This window comes from Chaetura pelagica, unplaced genomic scaffold (genome assembly GCF_000747805.2).
Source record: "Chaetura pelagica isolate M959 unplaced genomic scaffold, ChaPel_1.0 scaffold28, whole genome shotgun sequence".
In the NCBI taxonomy this organism is placed as follows: Eukaryota; Metazoa; Chordata; class Aves; order Apodiformes; family Apodidae; genus Chaetura; species Chaetura pelagica.
In genome coordinates, this window is record NW_009954303.1 from 1580184 (window position 1) to 1604797 (window position 24614).

The window sequence follows — 24614 nt, forward strand, 5'->3', positions numbered from 1 at the left end:
TGAGAAGAGGGAGACAGATTTGCCATGTGAGGCCTGTTGGACCTGTTCTGTCAATTTTCAAATGGAAATCATGGAACCTGAAACTGATGCATGATCCAGAGGGCACAAAGTGAATGGAGTTTTGCCTGCAGCTCTTCCCCTCACCACTGTAAGCTTTTTTAATACACTTTTTAACTTACTCTTAAATCTAGTACTAAACCCACTTTAATATTCCCCATCAAAAAGAGAAATATGACTGATTACTTGTATTTAAAAAAGAGAAAAATAAACAGCCTCTCACACCAAGGGTAGTTAGTTGGGTGTGAAGGGTAGGAGATGGAGATGTCACTGCTTGTCCTCAAAGAGATTTCAATTTCAGATGCAGTGTAAAAGACTGCAGAGCTTGCTGGAGACAGCAAGAAATAATAGCTGTGCTGGTTCTAAAAAAGGAATCCTGGTTTGGTAGAGATACTCTTAAAGTGCATGATTGATTTAGGAAAGTTTGGCATTTAATAAATCACTAGTATTCCCTCTGTGTGATCAACCTTATAATAAACCAGATTCTTATGACCAAAACCACAATGCCAGGTACAATTCCAAAGTGATGTGAACTACATCAGGATTATGAAGCATGTTTGCAGAATGGACATTGCAACTTTGATACTGCTTCTGCTAAATCAAATTGCTTCACATGTCCTTCTTCCCAAACAATCAGTTTAAACTGAAGCACATTTTGTATTTGTACTGTGAATAAACTTTGAACCTTACATCCAGTTTCTGCTGTGAAATGAGAGTAATGCATTCCTCGTATGGTTTTTAAATGAATTTAATACATTTGTGTTGCTTTGAAGGTGCTCCAAAGTGTGGGGTTTTTTTAAACCAAGAAACTACTGGGCATCTGATCAAGAAGGAAATGCAAGAGATTAGAGGAGTATCTTTATTAACTGAGATGTGATAAGAAAACAAATTGGGAAATTGGCAGTTTAACTTGATCTTACTGAAGCAGTTAGACCAGGGTAAAAAATTAACACAACCCAGTGCGCCTGTCACTTGGTGGAGTGCCTTGTACATCTCTGTCTCTTTCTAGTGAAAACCAGGCAAACTTGCAGCAGCTGTGCTTTTTCAGCTGAATACAAGGCTGAGTGTGAAAGCCCTGCTAGAAGCATTAGTGAATGTCTGTCTCTGGTTGGAGCCAGTTTGCTGAACCTTATTCTAAGGCTGTGGACAAGCAACCTCTCTTCTGCCATATCCCATCACTTTTTCCTCTCTGAAACTTCTTGGTGGGTGTGACTGTGCCTGTGGCATCATCTGCAAGTGAGGGCCTAAAACCAAACAAACACCAAACTCTCTGGGGAGTTATCTGAAGGCTTAGTTTGTACTCCGGTTTGCCTGTCAAAAACTGCTGTGTGCTGTCTCCTTGAATTCCCTGAAGATGGTTTTTTTTCCTTAGTAGTAGTTAAACATTGATAGACAGGTTTTGGTCTAACCTCTTGATAGGCATTCACCAAACTGTTGCATAACAGCTATTCCTTCAGCTGCTTTGGAGATACGTGTGATCTGACATGGACATGTTAAGACACATTTAGCAGAATTCCCTTGTTTTTTAAGAAAGACACAGGTAAACATCAATCAGGACTTTAGTTTGCTTTAGGGTGCCTATAGCAGTGTTTTGAGGTGGTCTTATAACAGTTATATTTTCCATTAAATAATAATTTACAGGTGGATTTTGTTGTTTTTTGAATAGAATAGTAAAACTACTGTTCCTGTCACTTTTCCTTTCATTGAATGACTGAACATGCTGTTGCTGAATGTGCTGCTTTATGCTCACTGTTATGGTCTTCACTTAAAAAGGTGTTCTGGGACATTTCAGAAGTGGCTACATGCATTTTTTTGTATTTGTGTACTTAAAACATAAAATGAAAAGTTGAGGAAAGTATGTTGAAAGCTCACAACAAAGGAAATAATGGATGCTTTGCTTTGCGCATTTGGAGTTGGTTCCAGGTGGTGTGTTTTTTTATGTCTTTGAAATAGCAGTGAACTTGGAGGTGGCGGAGCAGAAGGAAAGAAGCCAACTTCTAAACTTTACACTATTTGTTAATTCTGGTAATTGTAAATGTAGGAGGCTTATCTAGAATATGGAACTATTACTTGTTGAATCTTAATCATATGTAATCATGTTTTCTCCATACTGTTGTATGCTCCAGCTTTTTAAGTCTGTAACAAAAAGGCTTTACTATGCAGAGTTCCCAAACTAAGCCCACAGTTCTGCAGCCTACACTGAGCATGACTCAATATGAGTATGTCTGACTTTGTAACCTAAGTTCTGCCTAACTGAGGGAAGATGTGTGGTTGAGTTCAAAACTTGACATTTTTAAGACTGGAATGTTTTTGTAGTTGGTACTTAGAATATTTGAGCTATGAAGCATTGCAACTGCACTTCATGTAGTCGTGAAAATCTTCTGGTAGAAACAATTTCTGTGGTCTTGTATTAGCTTTCAACAGCTGCAAAAGGTTAAAAAGTTTGTGCTGCACATGGTGACTTGACATTCAGGTTTCAGTGATGTGAATAAACACTTTGATATCAGTGATCATGGGCATTTTGCAGGTACAGAGATGATACTCATGAGCCAAGTTCTCTTTTAACTAAGAGACAGAGCTTGGGATCCTTTAGGAAGCTTCTGTTTGATGTGCTCCAGTTCCAGCACGAGGCAGTTGTGAAAAGACACTATCTGTTGAAAAGATGCAAAGTGGCTGCATGAACTAATGTAACAGAACTGACAATAGAGTGGAAATGAGAGGTTTGGGTTTTTGTAAAAGGATGATATACAGTCATTTGCATTAGCAAACTTGTGAAATATATTTAGTGTTGAATTTTTGTTTCCTGTCTTGAAGCGGGGAGAAGGTGCTGAAGAGAGAATTAGGTACACACTGTTTGTAAGAAATGGAAGGCTTGCCTTAGCTTTGGATGTTTGCCTTCCTTCTGTGGTTTCCCTCCACAGCTCTACGTCAGACTGTCTTCAACCCCTTCATCTCTCTCCCTCCTCTCAGATAACTTCTTTTAGCTGATGTGGCACAGCACTAACCTGAGGCCCTTGGTTTAACTATCCTGAAGTAAAGCAAAACCAGAAACTGTTCTGTACAAACTACTTCTCACTAATAGCTTTTATCCCGAAGTGTGGTTAATGTCATTTGTTGAACCAGTGTCTGAAGCTGAAGATATTTTCTGCGTTATTGTTATTGGAACTATAATTTTCTTTAAAAATAAACTTATCCTTGAATGCCTGAATCCTGCCCCTCCCAGCCCCTCCATGCCCACATCCTCCAAACCACTAAACCGAACCAGCTGAAAAAAAACCCTAAAGACTGTATTCTGAATAGACCTTAATAATGTCTGTCCAAGGCCCAGAAGGTATGAAGGTGCTGTCTGGAATGTGCCAGGCTTGGTTTCAGCAGTGCAGGAATAAGGCAGCCTGTGCTGTGAATTAAGCAAATCAATGGCCTGGAGTACTTTTTACTAGCTCAGAGCCAAGTGCATAGTTTCAACTGGATTTAGGCTGTTGACTGTCAGTGTAAGGTAGTTTCAAGTCTTAACATGGTATTCTTACAGAAGGAAAACATCAAACATGGTGCTTCATCTGCTATAAAGTAAGGTTACAAACTATTGAACTAAACTATTATTTTATGTTACTACATTTTCCTTGAATATCATATACTATTCTGTGAAAATCTGAAGTCTCAGACCAAAGCATAAATTAAGTCTATCTCTCATAGATTCTTTAATCCCTTTTGGGCCCTTCTGCAGTTCTTGCATTCACAGACTTTTCTTTTGTTTCTTCAGCGATGTGGTAAATTAATCTTCATATATACTGGTTTTATTTTATTCTTATACTGTATATGTGCTCTTTAAAATATGTGGTATGTCACAAGTGTCCTCTACCCACAAAATCTGCCTTTCTCATTAACATATGGAAGTAAAGTGTGACGATCTTTTCCATGCTGGAGACCTCCTACAGTGCTTTCTGCATATCTGTGGTTTGCAGATACATTGTGAGGGTGTACATGCGTATTGTTCTGCTTTCGATAAATTTTATTTGATTTTCTCCTTAAAGATGGCCTTCCTGAAGTCTTGAAGTCCCTCTAGTCTTAATTTACAGTTTAGACAGAAGTATGACAAATTCAATGCAGATTCGAGACAGTAAACTGCTGTAAACCACACTGCTGGTGACCAAGTTGTTTTAAGTTATGGCACTCCTTTCTTCTGGAAGGCAGATCTTGATCTCTTCCTACTGCCATGCTGATGAGGTGGAAGATGAGTCATTCTGAAGATAGGTTTAATGAACAGATTGGTAAGGAGCCTGTCAAGAGAGAAATCTGAATAATGGTACTTACTTGGGAGAAAGCACTGACACTTCAAACACCATTCCAGGAAAGATGCACATCCTATCCTCATAGCAAAAAACAAGCCTGCATACATCTCAGATAGGGGCACACTTGAAGGATTATTTGAAGTGTGTTAAAAGCTAGAATGAGAGATCAGCTTCCTTTGGAAGGGATCTAGATAAATTTCAACAGCCAACTTCATGCAGTCATTTGCAAAGGTGGGCTTGTCTTGGTTTTACGGATTCTTAAAAAACTTTAACAAAGAAAACCTGACAGTAAAACATTGTGGTATCTTCTCCTTATTCAAGGCAAATATTGCATTACTGCACTTGTTCCTCACTGTTAAATATATCTTACATCTCTGGTTAGGTGCATTTTTTTAAGTGTCAAAACACATGGATGTGCAGCCGTTTGACCACATAGCCTAAAAGACCAAAATGCTGGCCCACCATCCTTCCTCAGAAGTCCTTCATGAACCCATGGCCAAGGAATGAGTGTGACTTGAGGATCTTAAATACAGAGTAGGAGGAAAACTCTAGTAATTACAACAAACACTTTAGAAATGGGAGATGGAAAGTCAAGGAGATAAATGCATTTGATGGAATGTAGTGTGTCTGTTTTTGTAGATCCAAATGGAAGATTATTTCACAATGCATCAGATTTTAAAGGATTTTCAGGAAAAAATGAACTGTGATCTTTGTGTCTTAAGTATCCTGGGAGCTGAGAAAGCACAGTGTTGTAGTTATCAGCGCTCCTAGCTAGAGTCAGAGATGCTCACTTCCAGAAGGCTTGTGAGGTCTCAGAGAAGGTAGGGTTGGAGTAGCTAGGAATGCTGTATCTCTGAATAAGCCAACACGTTGTGTGGAAAGAGCATTTTTCCAGCTGAGAGCTTACCTTCTTGCAGCATCTGCTTTTACTGTCCCTCAAATGCCCAATTTCCAGGTGCCAGATAACTGTACGATGCAGCAAGTTGTTCGTGTGCTCACATTAGAGTAGCTCCTGCAGGCACAGGGATGTTCTGTTCTCATGACTGTTCATAGGGTAAAGACAGACTGTCACTTGCGCAATAATTTGCAACTTCATCTGACAAAAAGCAGATGGAGCAGCTTCAAGTTTCCTAATGCGTTTCAGAACTCCCAGGATTACTTGAAAAAAGTGGCTGAGTTCAAATGCACTTTTAAAGAAACTCTCTTTTTGCTTTAATTAAAAAGGGGGAGAGAATGCAGGAGGAGCAGTATAAACATAAATACAAGAGTTTGGATAAACGAGCTTTTTTCAGTTTTCTGTAGCTGTTCATCATCAGTAAAGGTAACGTTTCTTCCCTCTGTTTAATCTCTTGCAGGAAGTCTAAAGGAAAGCCAAATGGTAAAAAGCCAGCGCCAGAAGAGAAGAAACTTTACCTAGAGCCAGAATACACAAAATCCAGAATTACTGACTTCGAATTTAAGGAACTAGTGATGTTGCCACGAGAAATAGACCTCAACGAGTGGCTGGCCAGCAACAGTGAGTATTGTGATCATGCAGCTCAGAGCTTGCTGCCCACACCAAAGAAAGTGTTAAATCACTCTACTTCTTTTTACTGCTTTCAGTGCTTAGAAACTAACATTTAATGCTTATTTATGTTTACTGCATTGTGCATGTCATTATACTTTGAATAGCAATTAACCTGTCTTACATATGAACCAACTGTGCTCAGCAACATGGAAGCCTTGATAGGTTTTTTCCTTCCAGCTCCCTCACTGTGGCACTGAGGGCATTGAAGTTTTTTATATACTTTTGAGGACCGTCAGATTCCCTTTGACTTTACTAAAGCAGCTGGTTCAGCAAACACATTTCTGACTCAAGCTGTTGGTCTTCCAGAAGCATTTAAAAAATGATTGTTTATTAAAACTTGTATATAAAGCAAGTTATGCTTAAAGCCAGAAGTTTTTTAGTCTTTTGGTTAGATTTCTTCTCCGCACTCCTTCTAAGTTTAGGTGAAATTACTGTGAATTTAAACTGCAGTCAGGCTCCAACTCAGAGATGTGACTTGACTGTTGGGACTAAATGCTATATCTCTGCACCTCAGTTCTGATTTACAATATTTCCCTATGCTTCTGCTTCATCTGCCAGTCCTTACCTGCAGCTGTGCCCCAGTCTCGTTTACATTTTCAACAAGATATGGTAGTAGCAAGAAACTACTTCAAACTGCACACTAGGAAAGTTTATAGAGACTCATTAAGAAAAAGTGAGGTGCCTCCTGAAAAGTATTAAGATGCTAAATTATCTCAGATTTTTAAAATGTAGAAGGGTAGTAGTTTTCATGCTGTTTTGTGGGGTTTTTAGAGATATGTCATGGGAACTATTAATGCTGTTTTCTAGCCGCTGTACATTTTAAGTGTGACTTCAGAAGAATGAAGCAAATTGTTTGCCTTCAGCTTCCAGTATTGTACTTTGAATAGAATGGTGAGGCTGATGATGGAGACACTTCCTAGTCCTGCTGCTTAGTGAGTAATAGCAGCCGATGCATCATGGTGCTTTCATCTTAAATCAAAACAAGAGTTTTCATTCTGTGTACCTCTTTGTTTTGCAGTACATCATTAGACTTATTTAACTATATCATGTTTAAATTTGTATGCAAGCTCAAGACTCTGAGGTTACTTCACTTGCTCTATTTAAATAATAGTCGGGAGGATAACCAGTGTTTGGAAGTATTTTATTTCTGAATTTCTTCCCTTTGTGTTTATTTTTCAGCAACAACTTTCTTTCATCACATCAACTTACAGTATAGTACAATCTCAGAGTTCTGTACAGGAGAGTCATGTCAGACCATGGCAGTGTGCAATACGTAAGTGGATATTTACAATTACAGGGTTTCCGTGGAGTCTTCAGAGTTGCTTGGGGGAGAATGTAGTATATGGCACTGGGAAAGTCTTTTACAGCACATCTCTACATAGTGAGAATGTGGCAGCTTCTCATCCTTCAGCAGTGAAGGGTGATGGAAATCTGTTTTTGTGGAGGTCTAGGACCTCTAGGAGGTTCTGAGCTGGTTCTATAAGGTCAGATCAGCGGGGCAAATGACTGTCTCTGTAGCATGGGGGGAGAGGAGGAGAAGAGCAAACTGTCCTTGCTGGTAATAGTACTGGGATTGTCTGTAGCTTGGGGGGAGAGGAGGAGAAGAGCAAAGCAAAACTGTCCTTGCTGGTAATAGTACTGGGATTCCATAGAAGGCCAGGGAGGATAAATGAATTGCAAAACACCTCAGAGGGTGGTTTTGAAAGCTGGCACACCGACAGGAGCACCAGGCTGCTGATGCATAGCCTCTACCCTGACATGAGCCATAGGCTTTCTGCCCAAGCCCCTGGGCACAGAGGACACAAGTAGCAGCTTTGCAAAGAGTAAGGAAAATGTTTTGGTTTGGCACTTTCCCCCTGTAGGACTTGGTAGACTTTTTCAACATTGACTATCTGTCAGTTATGAAAGAAAGCTTTATAGTTTTACTGTACGTGGTGTATATAAGAAAAAGTTACCATAAACTCCTGCTCTTGATTAGCACAGTCCAACATGATGGATTATGAGATCCAGTTGAGTATAAATACGCCTGTTGTGTTGTTTTTTTCTCCAGCACATGTGTTGATAGTCCTTTTCTTCTCTCCTCTTGCATTTCCTGAGACTAATTTAGTTGAGATGGATTATCAATACATTGTATCTCTCACAATAATTACATAGTGCTTCAAAAGGAATTCTTGCTTAATGCACCAGGCTATCTTGTAGACTTGAAATTAATATCAGGGACTTTCTTTGAGAGCATTCTGAAGAATGCAAAATGCATGAAGGAGATTTTTACTCCCAAGCTTTGTCATGTTTTAATTCCTGATGTACCACTGGCTGTCCAAAGGACTCAGTGTAACTGTTTATCCATTTGACTGATGGGAAAAAAATGGCTAAAAGGAGGTGATGGTAGGGAACGTATGTAAGTGTTGCTCCATTCTATTCTATTGAGTCTTAAACAACAGTTCTCTGTAAGAAGTTTATGCTGCAGAATAAAAAAAGGAAATGCCTGTAGGCACCTCCAGCTGTAGTCTATATTTTTAGTGGCAAGGACTGATAAATTGCATTATGTGGGAATAACAGGAAGCATGTCTACACTTGGGTGAAGCACTTGAAACAGTTTGTGTTTAGCTACATCATAACAACTTAAGTATCATCCTGTTTTTGGGGGGCAGATTACTGATTCATGTTTGCAAACTGTGGACTGCATATTTAATTCTTGTATCAAGTGTGTGGATCTATACAAAACCACAGAGGTGAGATCATCTAGCTACACACCTCAGTAGAGTTCAGCTTTGAAGGCCCTGTTCATAGTTGTGTTCTCCAAATATCTCTAATGGTAATCTTGGATAATCCTTATCTTTATGTTCTGCCTTTCCTAGCTCTTCCCTTTGGAAGAGACATGCCTAAATGGAACATGGAGATGCTTGTTTGTTCATCTCCCATTATGACTGTGACAAAGCCCATATATCACTTCCCCACCCCTCTTTTTTTTTTTCCTAGCAAAGTAAGGTAACACCATGCTTACTGTGTTTGAGAAACACTGGTTGGTATGATTTATTGTGTCTCTGACCTGTCTCCAGTATATAAGGAGTATCACCTGAACATTAAAGTCAGTTGCTGATAAACCTGATGGACACTCCAGAGTTTCCTTCTGTGGCTGTGATCTGTTTGTTCAGGTACTTTGGAATAAAATAGTACCTACCTGTATTAGAATTACATTACCTTGGAATAAGGGTGTAGTTTGCCATTTTTTTCCGTGCTGATTTCTTAAGTAGTTCTGTGTGAAAATGTGCATTCCGTTCCTTCTTTTTGTTTTCCCTGCCCAGTTCTTTAAGGCATGTTTTGGATCACACCATTTTCATCATACCTAAAGAAGGCTTTTCTGTGTTTATGGTTGAGATGTTGAAGTAACTACTGAGAACAGGTTGCTTGTCAAGTTATTTTGCATTCAAACGCACTGCAAATACAAAATCCTAAGTTTAGAGGATTTGCTGGCAAAATAAACACCAGTAACAGTTAAATATTTGAGGTGAGGGTTTAGCATCTTAGAGAAACTGCAGCCAACTGAAAAACTGCAGACAGATGCAGCTTTCAGCCCTCTGTCAGAGATACGAGGCAGTACAGCCATCTGCACACAATGAAGAGAATTTCTGCTTAGGGTTACTAAGAGATGTCTGACCAAAACTAAGTCTCCTTGTAGAACAGATGGTGGCAAGGTGGGATGCCAAGAGAAATACCAGAATGGCCAGTTATCTTCAAATTTAATGAGGCTGGCTTGAATGTAACTTTGGGTATTACTTAATTTTTTCTCATTACTGTTTATCACTTGCTGTAAAGCAAGTACTTTAAAACAGTATTTACTATTTAGATTTAGTATTATTTACAGCTTATTATTACAGAAACCAGCTTTAAAGCACCATAAACTGATTCTCTAGCTGACATTTGGACAAAACTTCTCAGAAGTGCTGAAGTGAGTGGACAAACTAAAAGCAGATACAAGTGCTGTTTACAAGGCTGAGATTACAAAACTCCTGAGGCAGAAATCAAGGATGAATGCAAACTTCCAGGCAGCTCACAGATAAGAGTGATGCAGGGCATCAGGGCCAGCCAGCAGGGCTTTATGAAAGCAAGTTCTTGCTTAACTAACCTGATCTCTTTCTGTGACCATATGACCCACCTATTGGATGAGGGGAAGGCTGTGGGCATTGTCTACCCGGACTTTGGTAAGGCCTTTGACACCATCTCCCACAGCATTCTCCTGGAAAAACTGGTGAATCATGACATAGACAAGTGTACTCCTCACTGGGTAAAAAACTGGCTGGATGGCAAGGCCCAGAGAGTTGTGGTAAATGGGGTCAAATCCAGTTGGCAGCCAATCACCAGTGGTGTCCCTCAGGGCTCAGTGTTGGAGCCAGTCTTGTTCAGCATCTTCATCAATGATCTGCATGAGGGCATTGAGTGCACCCTCAGTAAGTTTGCAGACAGCACCAAACTGGGTGGGAGTGTCAATCTGCTTGAGGGTAGGAAGGCTCTGCAGAGGTACCTGGACAGGCTGGATTGATGGGTCAAGGCCAATTGTATGAGGTTCAATAAGGCCAAGTGCTGGATCCTGCATTTTGGTCACAACAACCCCAGGCAACACTACAGGCTTGGGGCAGAGTGGCTGAAGAGCTGCCCAGCAGAAAAGGAGCTGGGGCTGCTGGTGGACTGACAGCTTAACATGAGCCAGCAGTGTGCCCAGGTGGCCAAGATGGCCAACAACATCCTGACCTGCATTAGGAATAGTATGACCAGCAGGAGCAGGGAGGTGACCATGCCCCTGTACTCAGCCCTGGTGAGGCTGCACCTCGAGCTCTGTGTGCAGTTCTGGGCCCCTCACTACAGGAAGGACATTGAGGGGCTGGAGTGTGTCCAGAGAAGAGCCACCAAACTGGTGAAGGGTCTAGAGAACAAGTCATATGAGGAGTGGCTGAGGGGACTGGGGATATTTACTTTTAGAGAAGAGGATGCTGAGGGGAGACCTCATTGCCCTCTACAACTACCTGAAAGGAGGTTGTAGTGAGGTGGGCATTGGCCTTTTCTCCCAAGTGAATAATGACAGGACCAGAGGAAACGGCCTGAAGTTGCAGCAGGGGAGGTTTAGATTGGATAGTAATTTCTCCCTGAGGTTCAGAACAGAGCTGCAAATTCCTCATGCTCTCAATACTGTTGAATTTTAAATCTGCCAGAATTTGACATAGAAAATCAAACAGTCTAAATCTGTATTGTGAGAGCACTTTTTGAAGTGCCTTTCATTGCCGTCTTCTTGTCATTTCTGCTTCCCAACCATTGCCTACTATGGGACTGTGCTGTAACAGTGCCAGTGGTGGAATGCAGTTGGCTTCTGTGCCCAACTGACCCCTTCAATGGCCCCAGCCTGCTTCCTATCTTGTTAATGGAGAGAAATCCAGCGTGGGTGGGAGCTGCACACCATGTGTGAGATGTTCATGGCATGTCAAGGACTCTTCTCTTCCCCCAAGACATGTGAAGACTCTAGTCACAGCACGTGAAACATGAGGAAGACACATGATTCCAATCAAGAGGACAATCCTTGTAGTTATCCCCCTACTCTTAATGGTTCTCCTTTTAAACTCTTCTTTTGCACACTTAGCTTAATTTTCAAGGAAAGGCAAAATGCAGTGGGATGTTCCAGCAGTTTTATTCACTCTAGTACAGTTGCCAAACTGTTTCTTCTAAATAAAATATAAATCTTCCGAATTTTTGCACCTATCTTGCAGTTGAGGATTTCTGCAGCATGAGAAAACTGCTGAGGTATAGGCAGTCCAGTCTGCTTCTGCCCTTGGTGACAAGCATTGTCTTAAGACCCAAAATAAATCTTGAGTTGCCTATAACTGTCTTGCTCCAGTTTACTGTAGGAGTAGACAAATGAGGTGTCTTGTATTTGTCCACAAAATTGTGTAATTCCTTGTGTGTGGATTGTACAAAGGAAGTAAGCAGCAATGAAAAAGTCTACACCAAAGGGCTCAAATGCTACTTTTGGTGCCTGACATAGGTCTACAAAGAACTTCTAACTCCTGCTGTTTTCAACCACTTGCTCAGCTTTTTATGCCCTTCTGCAGCCAGTCCTGCTCTGTCTAGTAAATAAGATACAGTGACCAAGCACCACATACTGAAAATGAGCTAAAAGAAGAATTCTAAATCTTAAGTGTCTGCAGAACTAGTTTTCAGTTGCCTTCTCTGTCTTAAAGTTCAAACTACTACTTTCTGCAGCTTCTTCTTGTTTTCATATGGCTTGGGGCATGAACGTTGTTGGTAGTGTCTTCACCTTCCCACTCTGAGGTCCCTGAAGAATCTTTCAGGGCAATGAAAACACATTGTAAATTAAAACTTTTCATTTCCTACTTCACATTTTTCTTTAGTTGCTTCAGGACTGTTCTGACTGCTTGCCAGTATACATAAAACTTCATTTTCCAAGTGGCATGTATAGATCCTTCCAGTACAGTGCAGTCTTGTCCTATTAGACACAGGAAAAAAAAAACCCAAACATTTAATCTTTATCTTCTATGCAAAAATGAAAAAGAAAAAAAAGTGTCCAAAGGTGGCTACATATCACACTGACATGCTATTTTCTCTAGGACTGCATCAAGTTTAGTGATTTGTGTGAGGACCGTCAGATAACATAATTAGCCAACAGCAGAAGAGTAGGAGCTGAAAAGAGGCCAAAAAATGGATACCTTAGCTTTATGGGTTCATGTGTTGGGTGAGGTGTCTTTCTAGCCAAGTTCTGATGCTCAGACCACTTCCAACTGTGCTTCCAAAGGTAGTCAGCAAATCCCACCTGTGCTGTGCTCTGGGAAAACAATCATAGTGGGTTTCTTATCAGTCCCATAAATGACACAGGCTCTTATGAAGAGCCTGCTAATATGCTAACGTCGCCTGTTGCTCAAGATCCAACAGTGGCAGAGTCAAATGTAAATGCAGATGTTTTAGGGAGTGTGTAACCAAAGGAGCAGAGATCTAAGTCATGCTGGTAGGGAATGTGCAGAAGGTTCCTGAAAACTTACTTCAGATTGGATTTTGGAAGAGGAATTGTAGCACTTAAAAAAGCTGCCAATACTTCAGAGCACTAGCTTGAAAAAGCTGGTGTTTTGGAGCCACCTTCTGTCTGTTTCATATTATTACACTACAAGACCAATGTTTTGTGATGGTGTCAGAATGATTTCTCACTGTGCAATGGTAAAATATATTTGCACTTTAAAAATAATTATATAATGTTTTCCTGTACAGTTCTATAGACTGTATGTAAACCCTCAGTCTGTCATAGATAGGGAGTTATCACTGCCTCAGTAGAGCTCCTCTCTGGAGCTGGATTTTCTGAATCCTCTCTGGAGGATTCTCAGCACACTTTCTGTGCTTGATACTTCTACTAAATTAATAGGGACAAACAAAAGTGGGTAGCAGAAATTCAAGGGTTTTTATGTAGACAGATACCCTAAAGTGCATTTCTTCTGTAGCAGCTATGATGTGTTTGGTAATGGTGCAGCTGTTATTTTATATTGTTTAGACACTGACCTCTTCGAGGAGTTGAGCTGAGGAGCCAGGGTATAATGTGATGACACTATCTATTCTCTCCACAGACAGTACTACTGGTATGATGAGCGGGGAAAGAAGATCAAGTGCACTGCTCCTCAGTATGTTGACTTTGTAATGAGTTCAGTGCAGAAACTAGTGACAGATGAGGACGTCTTTCCAACAAAATACGGTATGTCTGCTTTTGGACAGGGGATCCCCATGTCTCTTTGCAGATGTCATAAGTAGGGTCAGAGTTGCAGTCAGCATATGTTTCAAAACCAGAAAGCTTTCTCACTTGTTTGTTTGACATTTGGGTTTTTTTAAGGGAGATTTTAAGTTTGGTTCATTCTTGCAGTAATAAAGACTTGCACTGTTCGCATATGAACTGAGGTTAAAGAACCACAATCCTGTCCCCTTGGATTAGGTATCATCAGCAGTACATCTTTTTTCTTCAAGCATTTTGATATTTTCTAGCCTGTATTCAGAAAGGATAAAAATTTGAAAACTGTCAACAGTTCAATACAGGCTGCTGCTAGTAAAATTTAACCTTGTTTTTACCATTTCCTTTAGACCCCTGCTGCATTAAGGGGGGGGGGAAACTGGGTTGCCAGGATTGTGGCTTTTCTTCCTTGCCCAGCCAGGCCTTGTCTCACTGATTGTTTGCAGTCTCCTTTCCCTTCCAAAGATTGAAAAAGAAAGTGATTTTTAAGAATAGGAAAGTTACTCAAATTTGTATCCTAACAAGACTGCTACATGAAATGCCTTTAATTAAGGGTGAAAAATAGACGCCTGAAGTTATGGTAGGTGGTCTTTGTTATGACTGAAAGTAGCTGGCTTCATTCTTCCTCTGGTGCATCAGACATGGGAAGTGCAGCTTTTTTGCTTGCCTAAGTTTCACTTTCTGTTACGAAAGTAGTTGTCCGTTATTTCTACAGCCAGTAACACAAAATGTTGTGGTTTTCAAGAATGATTACACTTGCTTCCTTATTTTCGAACTGCAGGGTTTCAAACTTCAGGTAAAAATCCTTAACATCTCTTTAGGTTGTACCGTCAAATTCCTGTAAAAAAAACAAGCTGAGAAAGGATGTCACAGGACTCACAAGTTGTCTGCTATATACAAAGGGCAGTTACTCTTGTCCAAGCAGATACTGCTGTGGGGCTGAAGGTGAGCAACTGTAACTACCATGCTGTTTCTCTTCCTTTCAGGCAAGGAATTCCCAAACTCTTTTGAGTCCCTAGTGAAGAAGATCTGCAAGTACCTGTTCCATGTGCTGGCCCATATCTACTCCTCACACTTTAAGGAGACTTTGGCACTGGAGCTGCACGGACATTTAAACACGCTCTACACACACTTTATCCTATTCATCAGGGAGTTCAACCTCGTGGACCCTAAAGAGACCACCATCATGGATGACCTCACAGAGGTCCTCTGCAGCAGCAGTGGGAGCAGCAGTAATGGGAGTGGCAATGGGAGCAGCAACAGCGCAGGAGCACAGAACCATGTGAAAGAGAGATGAGCCCTCCTACAGGATCAAAACTAACATTAAAAACATATTCTGTGTGTATGTATATGTTCAGATATACAGACATACAGACATACAGACATATACAGCAATGAAAGCTGAAAGAAATTATGCTGCCACCACAGGACGTGTAGTCGTACGGGACTGATGGAGCTTTGGTTTAATGCGCCACCTGGCGAGAAGTTGCACCAATTTATTTTATTTTCTGTCCACTCCTCCTTTCACCTAATTCAGATGGATGATGAGTGTTGTTTTTAGAGAAGAGCCAAGCTTGAGAGTGGGGCCACTCTTGATTATTTCGGTTGGTTTCTTTTTGTTTGATTGGTTGTTTTTTTGTTTTTCTTTCTTTGGTCTTGAGTGCAAGCCCTTTGTCTTTCTAGGATGGTGGTCCTGCCATTTAAAAAGTATCTATTATATTTTAAGAAGTGACTTTTACTTTGAAGTGGCTTAAAATGCAGGTAGGTTTGGGTTGGTTTTTTTTGTGGGGTGGTTTTTTTGATTTGATTTTACTGCCCCTTAACCTGCCAAAAACTCCCCAGTTGAATGCATCTTGCCCTTTGTTAGCTTGGAATGGGAAGAAGCTCCTGGCTTGACTAGAGTAGCAACTAGGGGCTTCCTACATGTAGAAAGTGGGCATAATTCTCCAGTTGTCCTATCTACCTGGTCACAACACGTGAACATGCAAGAAGATCCACAGGCCTTTCTGCTTATTGCTCCTACAGCATATATACTCTTTTCTCTGCTCCCCCACCTCCTCTTTTCCCAGGCATACCTGTACAAATAAAAAGAGTAAGACCACTGGAGTCCAAAACCCATGTGCAAGAGCCAGCAAACATTTGCTTCCCATTGAACAGAGGCCCGGGGAGGTGGGAGAAAGGTACGCTGAGTCAGTCACTGCCTGTGCTAGAAAGATGGCTGTTGGCATAAAATTATATTGTTGGCTTATTTTAGTTCATCTGTTCTATAACAATAAAAACAAATCTATCAGCCACAAGCTTTGTTTTTGTGTTTTCAGCGTCAAAAGTCAGTAGAATCCACCTCTATGGCTTCCTTTCCACTGCTGCTGACCCTGCTGTCCACCAGCTTTATAATGAATGGATTTGCCTTCCACGCTGTAATCTTACATTTGTAATGGATTCCTTGCTCTTTCTGGTAGTGCTAGGAACCTCCTCCCCAGGTCATCTGAAGATAACCAGCACTTGGCAAGGTGCAAGTTTCCTATTTGTACATATGTAAATTCTGCAGATGCCATGGGCTCCTGCATAGTCTGTGGTGAAAACCACAGCATATGGATACAATATTGTATCAATATTGTATCTGGACAGTAATATTACTCTTTCCTCCATATTTCCACTGAATTCTTGCAGTCAGTACTTCCAGGTGAGAAAAATGCCAGATTTTGCTTGCAGTTGTACTTCTACCAAATCTGTGGCAGCCTCTGAGAATTGTTTGTTACTAGTTTTTATCATTACCCTGAGGTATATACATCATTAATAACTGACCTGGCATGCATCCTGGAACGTCTTTCTGAATGAGGTTTGTATCAAAAGTCAGTAGAGAGAAGAAAAGGAGTGCAAGTGCAAAGAAAAAAAGAAGGAAAAGCACAAGCAAGTGGGGGGAAAAATGGTATGAGCAAGAAAGGAGCAAAAAAAGAAAAAGGACAAGCAAGAAAAAACTTTTGAAGAAGGGTGCAAGACAAACAGCAGGTAAGGAAAAAAGTGTGCCAGTGAGAAGAAGAGCAAGAAGTAATAGAAGTGAGAAAAAGACAATGAGCATGGGAGAAGGGAAGGAATGAGTGAGATAAAACAATCTCAAACCTTGTGAACCCAGACTTCTGTGTTGTTTGTTTCCAGATTGTTGGTACCTTGTGAATGTGCAGGCAGATGTGCTGGCATCTCATTGACCTCATCTGGGTGCTGTTATAACAACAGCTGTTCAAGAGCACGCCCGATCCAGGCTAATATTCCCATTCAGTTTCCATGCATGTTGATGGGAGGCTTTCCATTACAATTCCCTGCACTCATGTCTGAAGGAAAACCAAAAAATCAGCAGAAGCTATCAGAGCCATTTGTAAGGCCCTACTGCAGCTTGGAATGAGAGCATACAGTAGAGTTTGTGGGAAGAAAGTAATAGCAAGGACATCAACTCAAAGTATTTTTGGTCATTTATTACCTACTCCTAAAAATGAGTTTGCAGTCTTGATTCTAAAAGGCTGTTTAAAAAGACTGACTTAGCTACAACTCTGTAAGTTTCAGATCACAGCACAGTGAAATGCACATCAAATGCAAGGGTGACTATACCTTAGTTTCCTATAGGAGAACTGACAAACCAATGTTAGTGTCTGTAGCACAAATGGCAACACCAGACAGTTTAAATCTAGTTCTAATGCCTGGGTGCTGACAATAGCTGCAGTTCAGTATAGCTACATTATCCATGCTGCTGCAGCAATACTAGTGCCCAAATACAACCTGAAGGACTTAAAGACAGATAGCTGTATCCCAGTATTGCCAATGGATCTGATGATACAAAGTGAGAAAAACACCAAACAGCTGGCAAAAACCCTTGGTGTGCTAATGAGGCTCCATTCTTTCCAAGGACAGAAACATCCTGTTTTGGATGTGACAGCTGACATGACAAATAAGGCTTTTCAAAGCAAAGTTAGCATGTGACTCAGAGAAAAGAGACACTGTTGTGGCCAAGCACTCAGATGAGAGAACACTCCGAGAGCTCTATCTAACGAGGGAAAAAAAACAAAACAAACTTTTCTGTGTGTCATCATCTGCTGATTCTTTTCATTCTATCTTAAAAAAAAAAAAAGAGGCATTAAAATACTCTGATGCTTTCCCATACAGTGGCACAGGGTGCTAACATTCTCTCACAGAGTGGTGCAGGGTCCGCTTACATAAAACTCCTTTTGATCGTCTCTGGGATAATTCAAAAGGATACAGAGAACCTGTGCCAGATAGCCTTTCTGCTCAGTGGAGAGCAATCCACTGCAACATCAGCTCAGATACAGAAAGGTCAAATGCTATCTCAATAAAGGACTTCAGCTTCTGTGAAACCACTTCTTCACCTGACATCAGTAGGGCTTAGAAGGCACTTCCCCCCCAGGCAAGGAGTGCCCTCAAGGCCTGCAAGTAGAAACCTAGAAAAGGAAAACAAACTGGTCCTTGGCACCAGTCACTAATTTAATTACCACACTGAGCTAATTAAATAGTTCAGGGTTTCCCCAGAAGGGCTTTATTGCAGGTGTACAAGGAGCTGAAAGCAAATCCTGTCTGACAAGGAAAAGAAAGGCTGCACCACATACTTATTAGACCCCCTTAGGCCACGCAGCAGTTACAGAGTCTTGTTCTGCTGTCTTCTGCATAGATTGAGTTCATTTAGGAAACACACTTGCAAGCTCTTCTTCCAAGCAGATGAGATTTTCTACATTTATTTTCTTCCCTCATAATTGCAATTGATCAAATATCAAATGCAAGACCTTAACTTCCATAGGATTAATCCCCAAAATCATCTCAAGAAATATTCTTTCTGTTCCTAAGAACCAAAGTTTATGGACTAGTTTGTGTAGAAGAACTAATTTTCATGTAGAAAGTCTGGTGGGCAATGAAATACCTATTAATACAGAAATTAATCCCAATTCTCTGTCTTGGTCAACCTGGGGATTTTGTTTCATTTTACGGCAAGTTAACACTAGAGTCTTTACTGTCTCCATCCTGACAGTGCAACAAGGCAGATAGTATGCCTGGTTTTGGATGACTAAATGTAAGGGATAATTCTACTTCGCAAGGTGGAAATACTTTGATTTTTAGTCTTCTGTAACAAATCTGAGGATGCTGGTATTGCAGACAGCCAGAGTACTTACATCTGCCTATAACAAGAATTTACTTTCATGAATAAGGAGAACCGTGGGTTTGGCTCCACTTAAAAAGGGTAATCCAGAACAGAACTGGAAACTGACATTGAATAATCCAAGCGTTTTACAGTTATGTGAAATCCATATAAAAGCCTGTAAGAGGAAGAACTCTGTCCTTCTCAGGTTTACTGACACTCAACAATTTAGGAAGGTTGATTTCAATCCTTGTGGCTATAAAGCCTATCTCAGCAGGTGTGAATAGGAGAAGCAGAAAACAGATTGTGCCTAAAGACCAGCTGTATCCACTACAGCAGAACTGTAAAAACTTCAGCTATTTTAAGAACATTTTCAAGAGAGCACAAATAATAACAAATGTCTTTGGATAATCTTACCACTATAAAACTGTTTTAAACTTGCTAAAATGAAATCTACAGAACAGCTGCTATGCTGTGATCAGAAGGTCACAGTCCTGGCATGTGGGACTGTGGTAGTTCCTAGCAAATCTTGAAGTGAGATGTGCATCAAGACCTCAGTATACTTTGTCATTGTTCATTCATTCATTGTTACACCAGTGACACTCTCAATCTGCAGAACTGCAAAGACCCAATAGTCCCTTGAATTTGCATCTCTTGACCCAATAGGGTTTGTGCAAGAAGTCCCTCATTTCATTCCCTGAAGGATGGCATTATCAAGTAGATAACAGGAAGGTAGTGAGGCACTGTGAACTAACAGTAGTTGGCAACCTGCTGCCACCAAACAGAAATCACAGCTTTAAGCCCAGACATTTGGGAGGAATCACATGGAATAAGCTCTTTCCACATGAGAATTTCAACTACAAAAACTACTGGAGTTCAGGGCTTAAGCCAGATCAGTTCAAAGCTCACCCAAAGCTCAGCACCAAGGCACCAGAAGACTATATATAATCACCTGAGTCACAAAGCCAAGCCCCTTGCTATTGATTCTGCATTGGATGTTCAGCACAGAGATACAGGGCACATCTGTATTCTACAATCCCAGCCCCAAATTCCCCATCACATGCTGTGATGGACTGAAGGTCAAAAGCCACACTTAGAGTATGCTGCAGGACAGAACAGGAGATGCTCAGGGAATGACCAGTTCCTGCCCTGCTCCAAATGAAACACAGCTGAGTCTGAACCTCCTTGTTAAGCAGCTACTGGGCAACCTGGCAAAGGGAATGGTACTGTGGTTTGTGTACAGATAAGGTAGCTCAAGTGGAGCCACTGAAGAGAAAATGTGCATTTTGCAGGCCTTCACGGGAATGCAGCAGGAGATAGGCTGTAGCTGGTCTTTGCTACTCACAGTCTCATTGACCTGTTTATGCACAGGGGCCAGATCAGAACTCCCAAGAATCTGTGCGTGCTGTTTGGACTGGATAGTACTTGAGTGCTGATTTTGTGGACTCCCACTGGTATCTGGCTGAGAGCTGTTAGGCATCTTCACAAACCTGGTTCTGCTACATGGTTATTTGAGCACTGTCTTGGAGATCATGTACCCTGGAATCACCTCTGCCTACATCAAACCACTAGGCTGAATTTAGTAACAAGATGGCAACCCTGTGGATGAAGTTTATCTTGTATTGTAACCACTGCTTAAATGTGAAAGCACAACAAATACTCCAATCCATCAAGGAATTTTGATTGGATTAGAAGCTCTATGTGCTTCATTATAATATCCCTGATAAAGGCAAAAAGCAATACTACAGCTGGAGAAGAGAGATTAAAAAAACATTATAACAGTTTATGTTATTACTGGATTAACGTTCATATCTGATCCAGGTGCTCCTCAGATAAATAGCTCAGGTGGTTTTTAAGTGTGTTATTTTGCAGAAGAAAAAAAAACATTATAACAGTTTATGTTATTACTGGATTAACGTTCATATCTGATCCAGGTGCTCCTCAGATAAATAGCTCAGGTGGTTTTTAAGTGTGTTATTTTGCAGAAGACTACTTCTGGCCCTTTGAATGAAAGCTTGGGCTTTTTTTAAAGCCAGATATCCAAAATAAAGAAAGCTTAAGCAAGATTCCATCTGCCTGTTCCTTTTCCTTGCCTAACTCAAACTTTTGAACTACTGTCTGATTTCAACTAACCTAGTAGACAGGTAGGAGCTGCAATGCAATTAGAAAGTTTTTATAAGTTTTGCAGAAACAACCAACCATTGGAAGGGGAGAGAGAGCCTGTAAATGAATGCTTGAGTTTCTTGAGCAAGGGAAAAATTGCAACCTGTGCTCCCATGTTACTGAATGCCAAAGAACCTGAACAAGAACAGACAATCATAAAAGCCCCTGAACACAAAAGGGACAGAATTGACCACAAATCACAAATTGTACAAATCTAGCTTCTGAAATGGGGACACTTGTTTCACTGCCTGCACAACTGGGACAGTCTGTGTGAGCCAGACTTTCCCTGCAGTCCCTCAGTTTGCAGATATTGTGCTGGATCATGGTTCTATACAATGCCAAAACAACTTTTCTTTCATTATCAAAGAAAAAAATTTACCACTTGCATCTGAAAAGATCTACTCTAAAGTGATGTGCTGAGAAATGAAATAACCTGTCCTTACAGACAGGCCACCGAGGTTTGCAGACCTGCTCACTGGAATGTGCTGTTGCCAGGTTAAGATCTGGATTTAAGTTCCAGCCCACAGAGATTATATGAACAACTGTGAGAATCACTAAACTGCTCTTCATCTCAGTTCCTGAATCTGCATAATACAGACAACAGATACCTCTTTTTCTTGTCTTTCACACATACATGGACAAAGCTATCACTTGCTTCACTAAGAATGTAGTGGATCAGGCTCATAGCTTTCACATGCTACTGAAATAAGCCTTAATAATATGTCACAGTATTTACCTGTCCAGGCTCCTATGGTAGCAGAATCCTTCCCTTTGAGAAGGACTAGATTATCCATGGTGCTTCCCCTCATGCGAACTGTTGAGCTGTGTCTCTGACACACTGAGACTGAACGCTGTCATTTCTCTGCAAAGCTATGTAGAAGCTACACAGGAGAGACAGGGACATATCCACACCCCTCTTTCATCCTTCCTGCCTCTGCACAGCAAAAATGAGAGGCACATGACACAGCTTGTAAAAGTCTTCAAGAAGCAAAGAGAAAAGACAGGGTGTCTGCTGCCCATTTCTGAGCTAAGTCCTGTGTTACAGTCACAGTTACTCTCCGTACTTGCTAATCAACAGGGCATCATACAAAGCCCAGCACAAAGCACCACAGCACAAGTGATCCCCAGCAGCTTCATATAACACCTAATAGGTGACACTACATTCTGCCTCTCTACAGGATTTCTGCATGCCACAAAGGTCTTCTTGTTTCTTCATCCCTTTTGTGGAGTGAAGCAACAGCAGCTATGGAAGCAACGGGTGGATGGGAAGTTTATCTTCATGAAAAACACATTAGTAACATGCAAAACTCACTGTGTAACTGCAGGTAACATAATGACACTTGGTTCTGCCCACTCACACCTCGGGCATTGCAATAAATTTCTCACTAGACATGCCCAATGCAGATCTGTTGGTTCTGGCTGACTCAATCCTACTGCAGCCCATGTGCCCAGGAGATGGAGCAGGCAAGGGCGAGCAGAAACTGCACATGAACACAGCATGGGGCAAACTGGAGACCATGCAAAAACAGTAACACACACATAACAAGCAGTTAGCCCTTTCCATTACAGACCAGTATAACTTCAGGAGTCAAAAGCTCTTTGTCCTCCTTTCCCAAATAACCTACAGAAATTAGGCTCTAATCTTTCTGTGCTTTTTCTAAAGCAAATTTGCTGGGCAACTCCACAGAAACTGGAGATTAGTGTTGTATCTGCTTTCACATCTGTCACGGTTTGACTCAGGATGGGCAATTGAACCAGTGACAACAATGCTCTCAATCCCCTCTGCCTCCCACCCAGGTAGGGAAAAAAAAAAAGAAAGGAGAGAGATAAGGAAAGAGAGAGACTTCCCAGATTGAAAACTAAACTAGACAGCTTTAATTAAATAGTAATGATAAAAGAAAATATGTACAACTATATACAAGTATGTGCAGGAATGTGCAAAACCCTATTGCCTCCCCTCACCCCCAGCAATTCTCCTGGCATCTCCTGAGCTGGGAGCAGTTCTGAAATGTCCCAGAGCTGCCAGAGAGAGGAGCAGAGCAGACAGGAGCTGAGGGGAGAGTTATGAGGCTCAGGAATACACAGGCCTGGGTATCAATGCTGATGGATAGATGGAGTCCTTCCTGGACACTGGCCATGGATGGAAGAGAAGTTGAAGAAGAAGCAGGAAAGGGCTTGACTTCTGTGATCCCTGGCCTCACACTGAGCTTACATAGATACATGGAATGGAACACTTTGGTCAATGTTTCTGTCAGTCTAGTCCCCTCCTCCCTGCAGGGGGGTTACAGATATGACTCATCTGCTCCTGTAGCATCTGAGTTCAGGTTCAACAAGTAGAGCAAAGTGGCCTTGGCATCCCAGCAGTAACATAAACATTCCAGTGTTATCAGTTCACTACCTGGAAAACTTAGTTAAAAGAGCTAACTGTAGGAAAAAACCCTCTGAAGATCATTGAGTCCAACCCCCCTGCCAAAGCAGGACCAAAAACTAGGGCAGATCACTCAAAAAGGCATCCAGGCAGGTCTTGAAAGACTTCAGAGAAGGAGACTCCACAACCTATCTGGGGAGCCTGTTCCAGTGCTCTGTAACCCTCACAGTAAAGAAGTTCTTCCATATTGTTGAGGTGGAACTTCCTGTGCTTGAATCCATTGCCCCGCATCCTGTCACAGGACACAAGAGAAAAGAGGTCATCCCTGCCTTCTTGATGCCCAGAGCTCATGTATTTATAGACTTTAATTAGACTCTCCCTCAGTCTTCTCCTCTCTAGACTGAAAAGCCCCAGATCTCTTCTCCATGGAGCCACACTCCGGTGGGTCACCTCCTAACTTGTACTGGTGCATTTTGTTGTTCCTTCCCAGGCACAGGACTCTGCATTTCCTCTTGTTGAACTTCATTAGGTTCCTCTTTGCCCAGCTCTCCAGCCTGTCCAAATCTTGCTGAATGGCTGCACAGCCTTCAGGTGAATCAGCCAATCCTCCCAGTTTCATGTCATCAGCAAACTTGCTGAGAAGACACTCCGTCCTGTCATCAAGGTCATTGATAAAGACGTTAAAGAGGACTGGACCTAGCACTGATCCCTGGGGGACTCCACTAGTTACAGGTCTCCAGCTGGATTCTGCACCATTGACCACCACTCTATGGGCTTTATTGTGTAGCCAGCTCTTAATGCATCTCACTGGTCATTGTTTTATCCCACATATCCTGAGCTTGCTCACAAGAATGTTATGGGAGACTGAATCACAAGCATTATTGGTCCTCTTTTAAATATCAAGCAGCACAAGCTTGATTCCTCCTTCCCTCAATGCTTATTTGTGTCTCAATTGCTTGAATTGACACACTGTGCTCCCTGTTGGGGCAGTGGCTGTACGAAAGCCTGTACTGCTACTTCCTGTGACTGCTGCTTCCTAGGAAAGGACCAGAAATGCGCACACAGTCTCCACATGCTCCTCAAAAGGATGGACTGGTCCTGGCTTAGTGTGTTTCACTGCCTCTTTTAAACATCCCCCCAAGCTGATACACTTTCCCATTGCATGAGAGGTGCAGCCTGCTGCATGGGCATGTCCCCTGCAGAACACAGTGAGTCAGAGGAACTGGTCTGCACACTATTAAGAAGAGGCTGCAGAGACAGGT

General features: G+C 41.5%; 1 protein-coding gene across 1 annotated transcript in view; it reads left to right on the top strand.

Moving 5' to 3' along the window:
- Positions 1-15981, top strand: part of MOB2 (MOB kinase activator 2) — a 34081-nt gene extending 18100 nt beyond the window's left edge. Inside the window, exons 2-5 of the mRNA XM_010003890.1 lie at positions 5702-5862; positions 7093-7186; positions 13530-13654; positions 14671-15981. Of these exons, the coding sequence (XP_010002192.1) occupies positions 5702-5862; positions 7093-7186; positions 13530-13654; positions 14671-14981 (691 nt within the window). The 3' untranslated portion in view covers positions 14982-15981. The remainder of the gene's footprint in view (positions 1-5701; positions 5863-7092; positions 7187-13529; positions 13655-14670) is intronic.
- The last annotated feature ends 8633 nt before the right edge of the window (positions 15982-24614 follow it).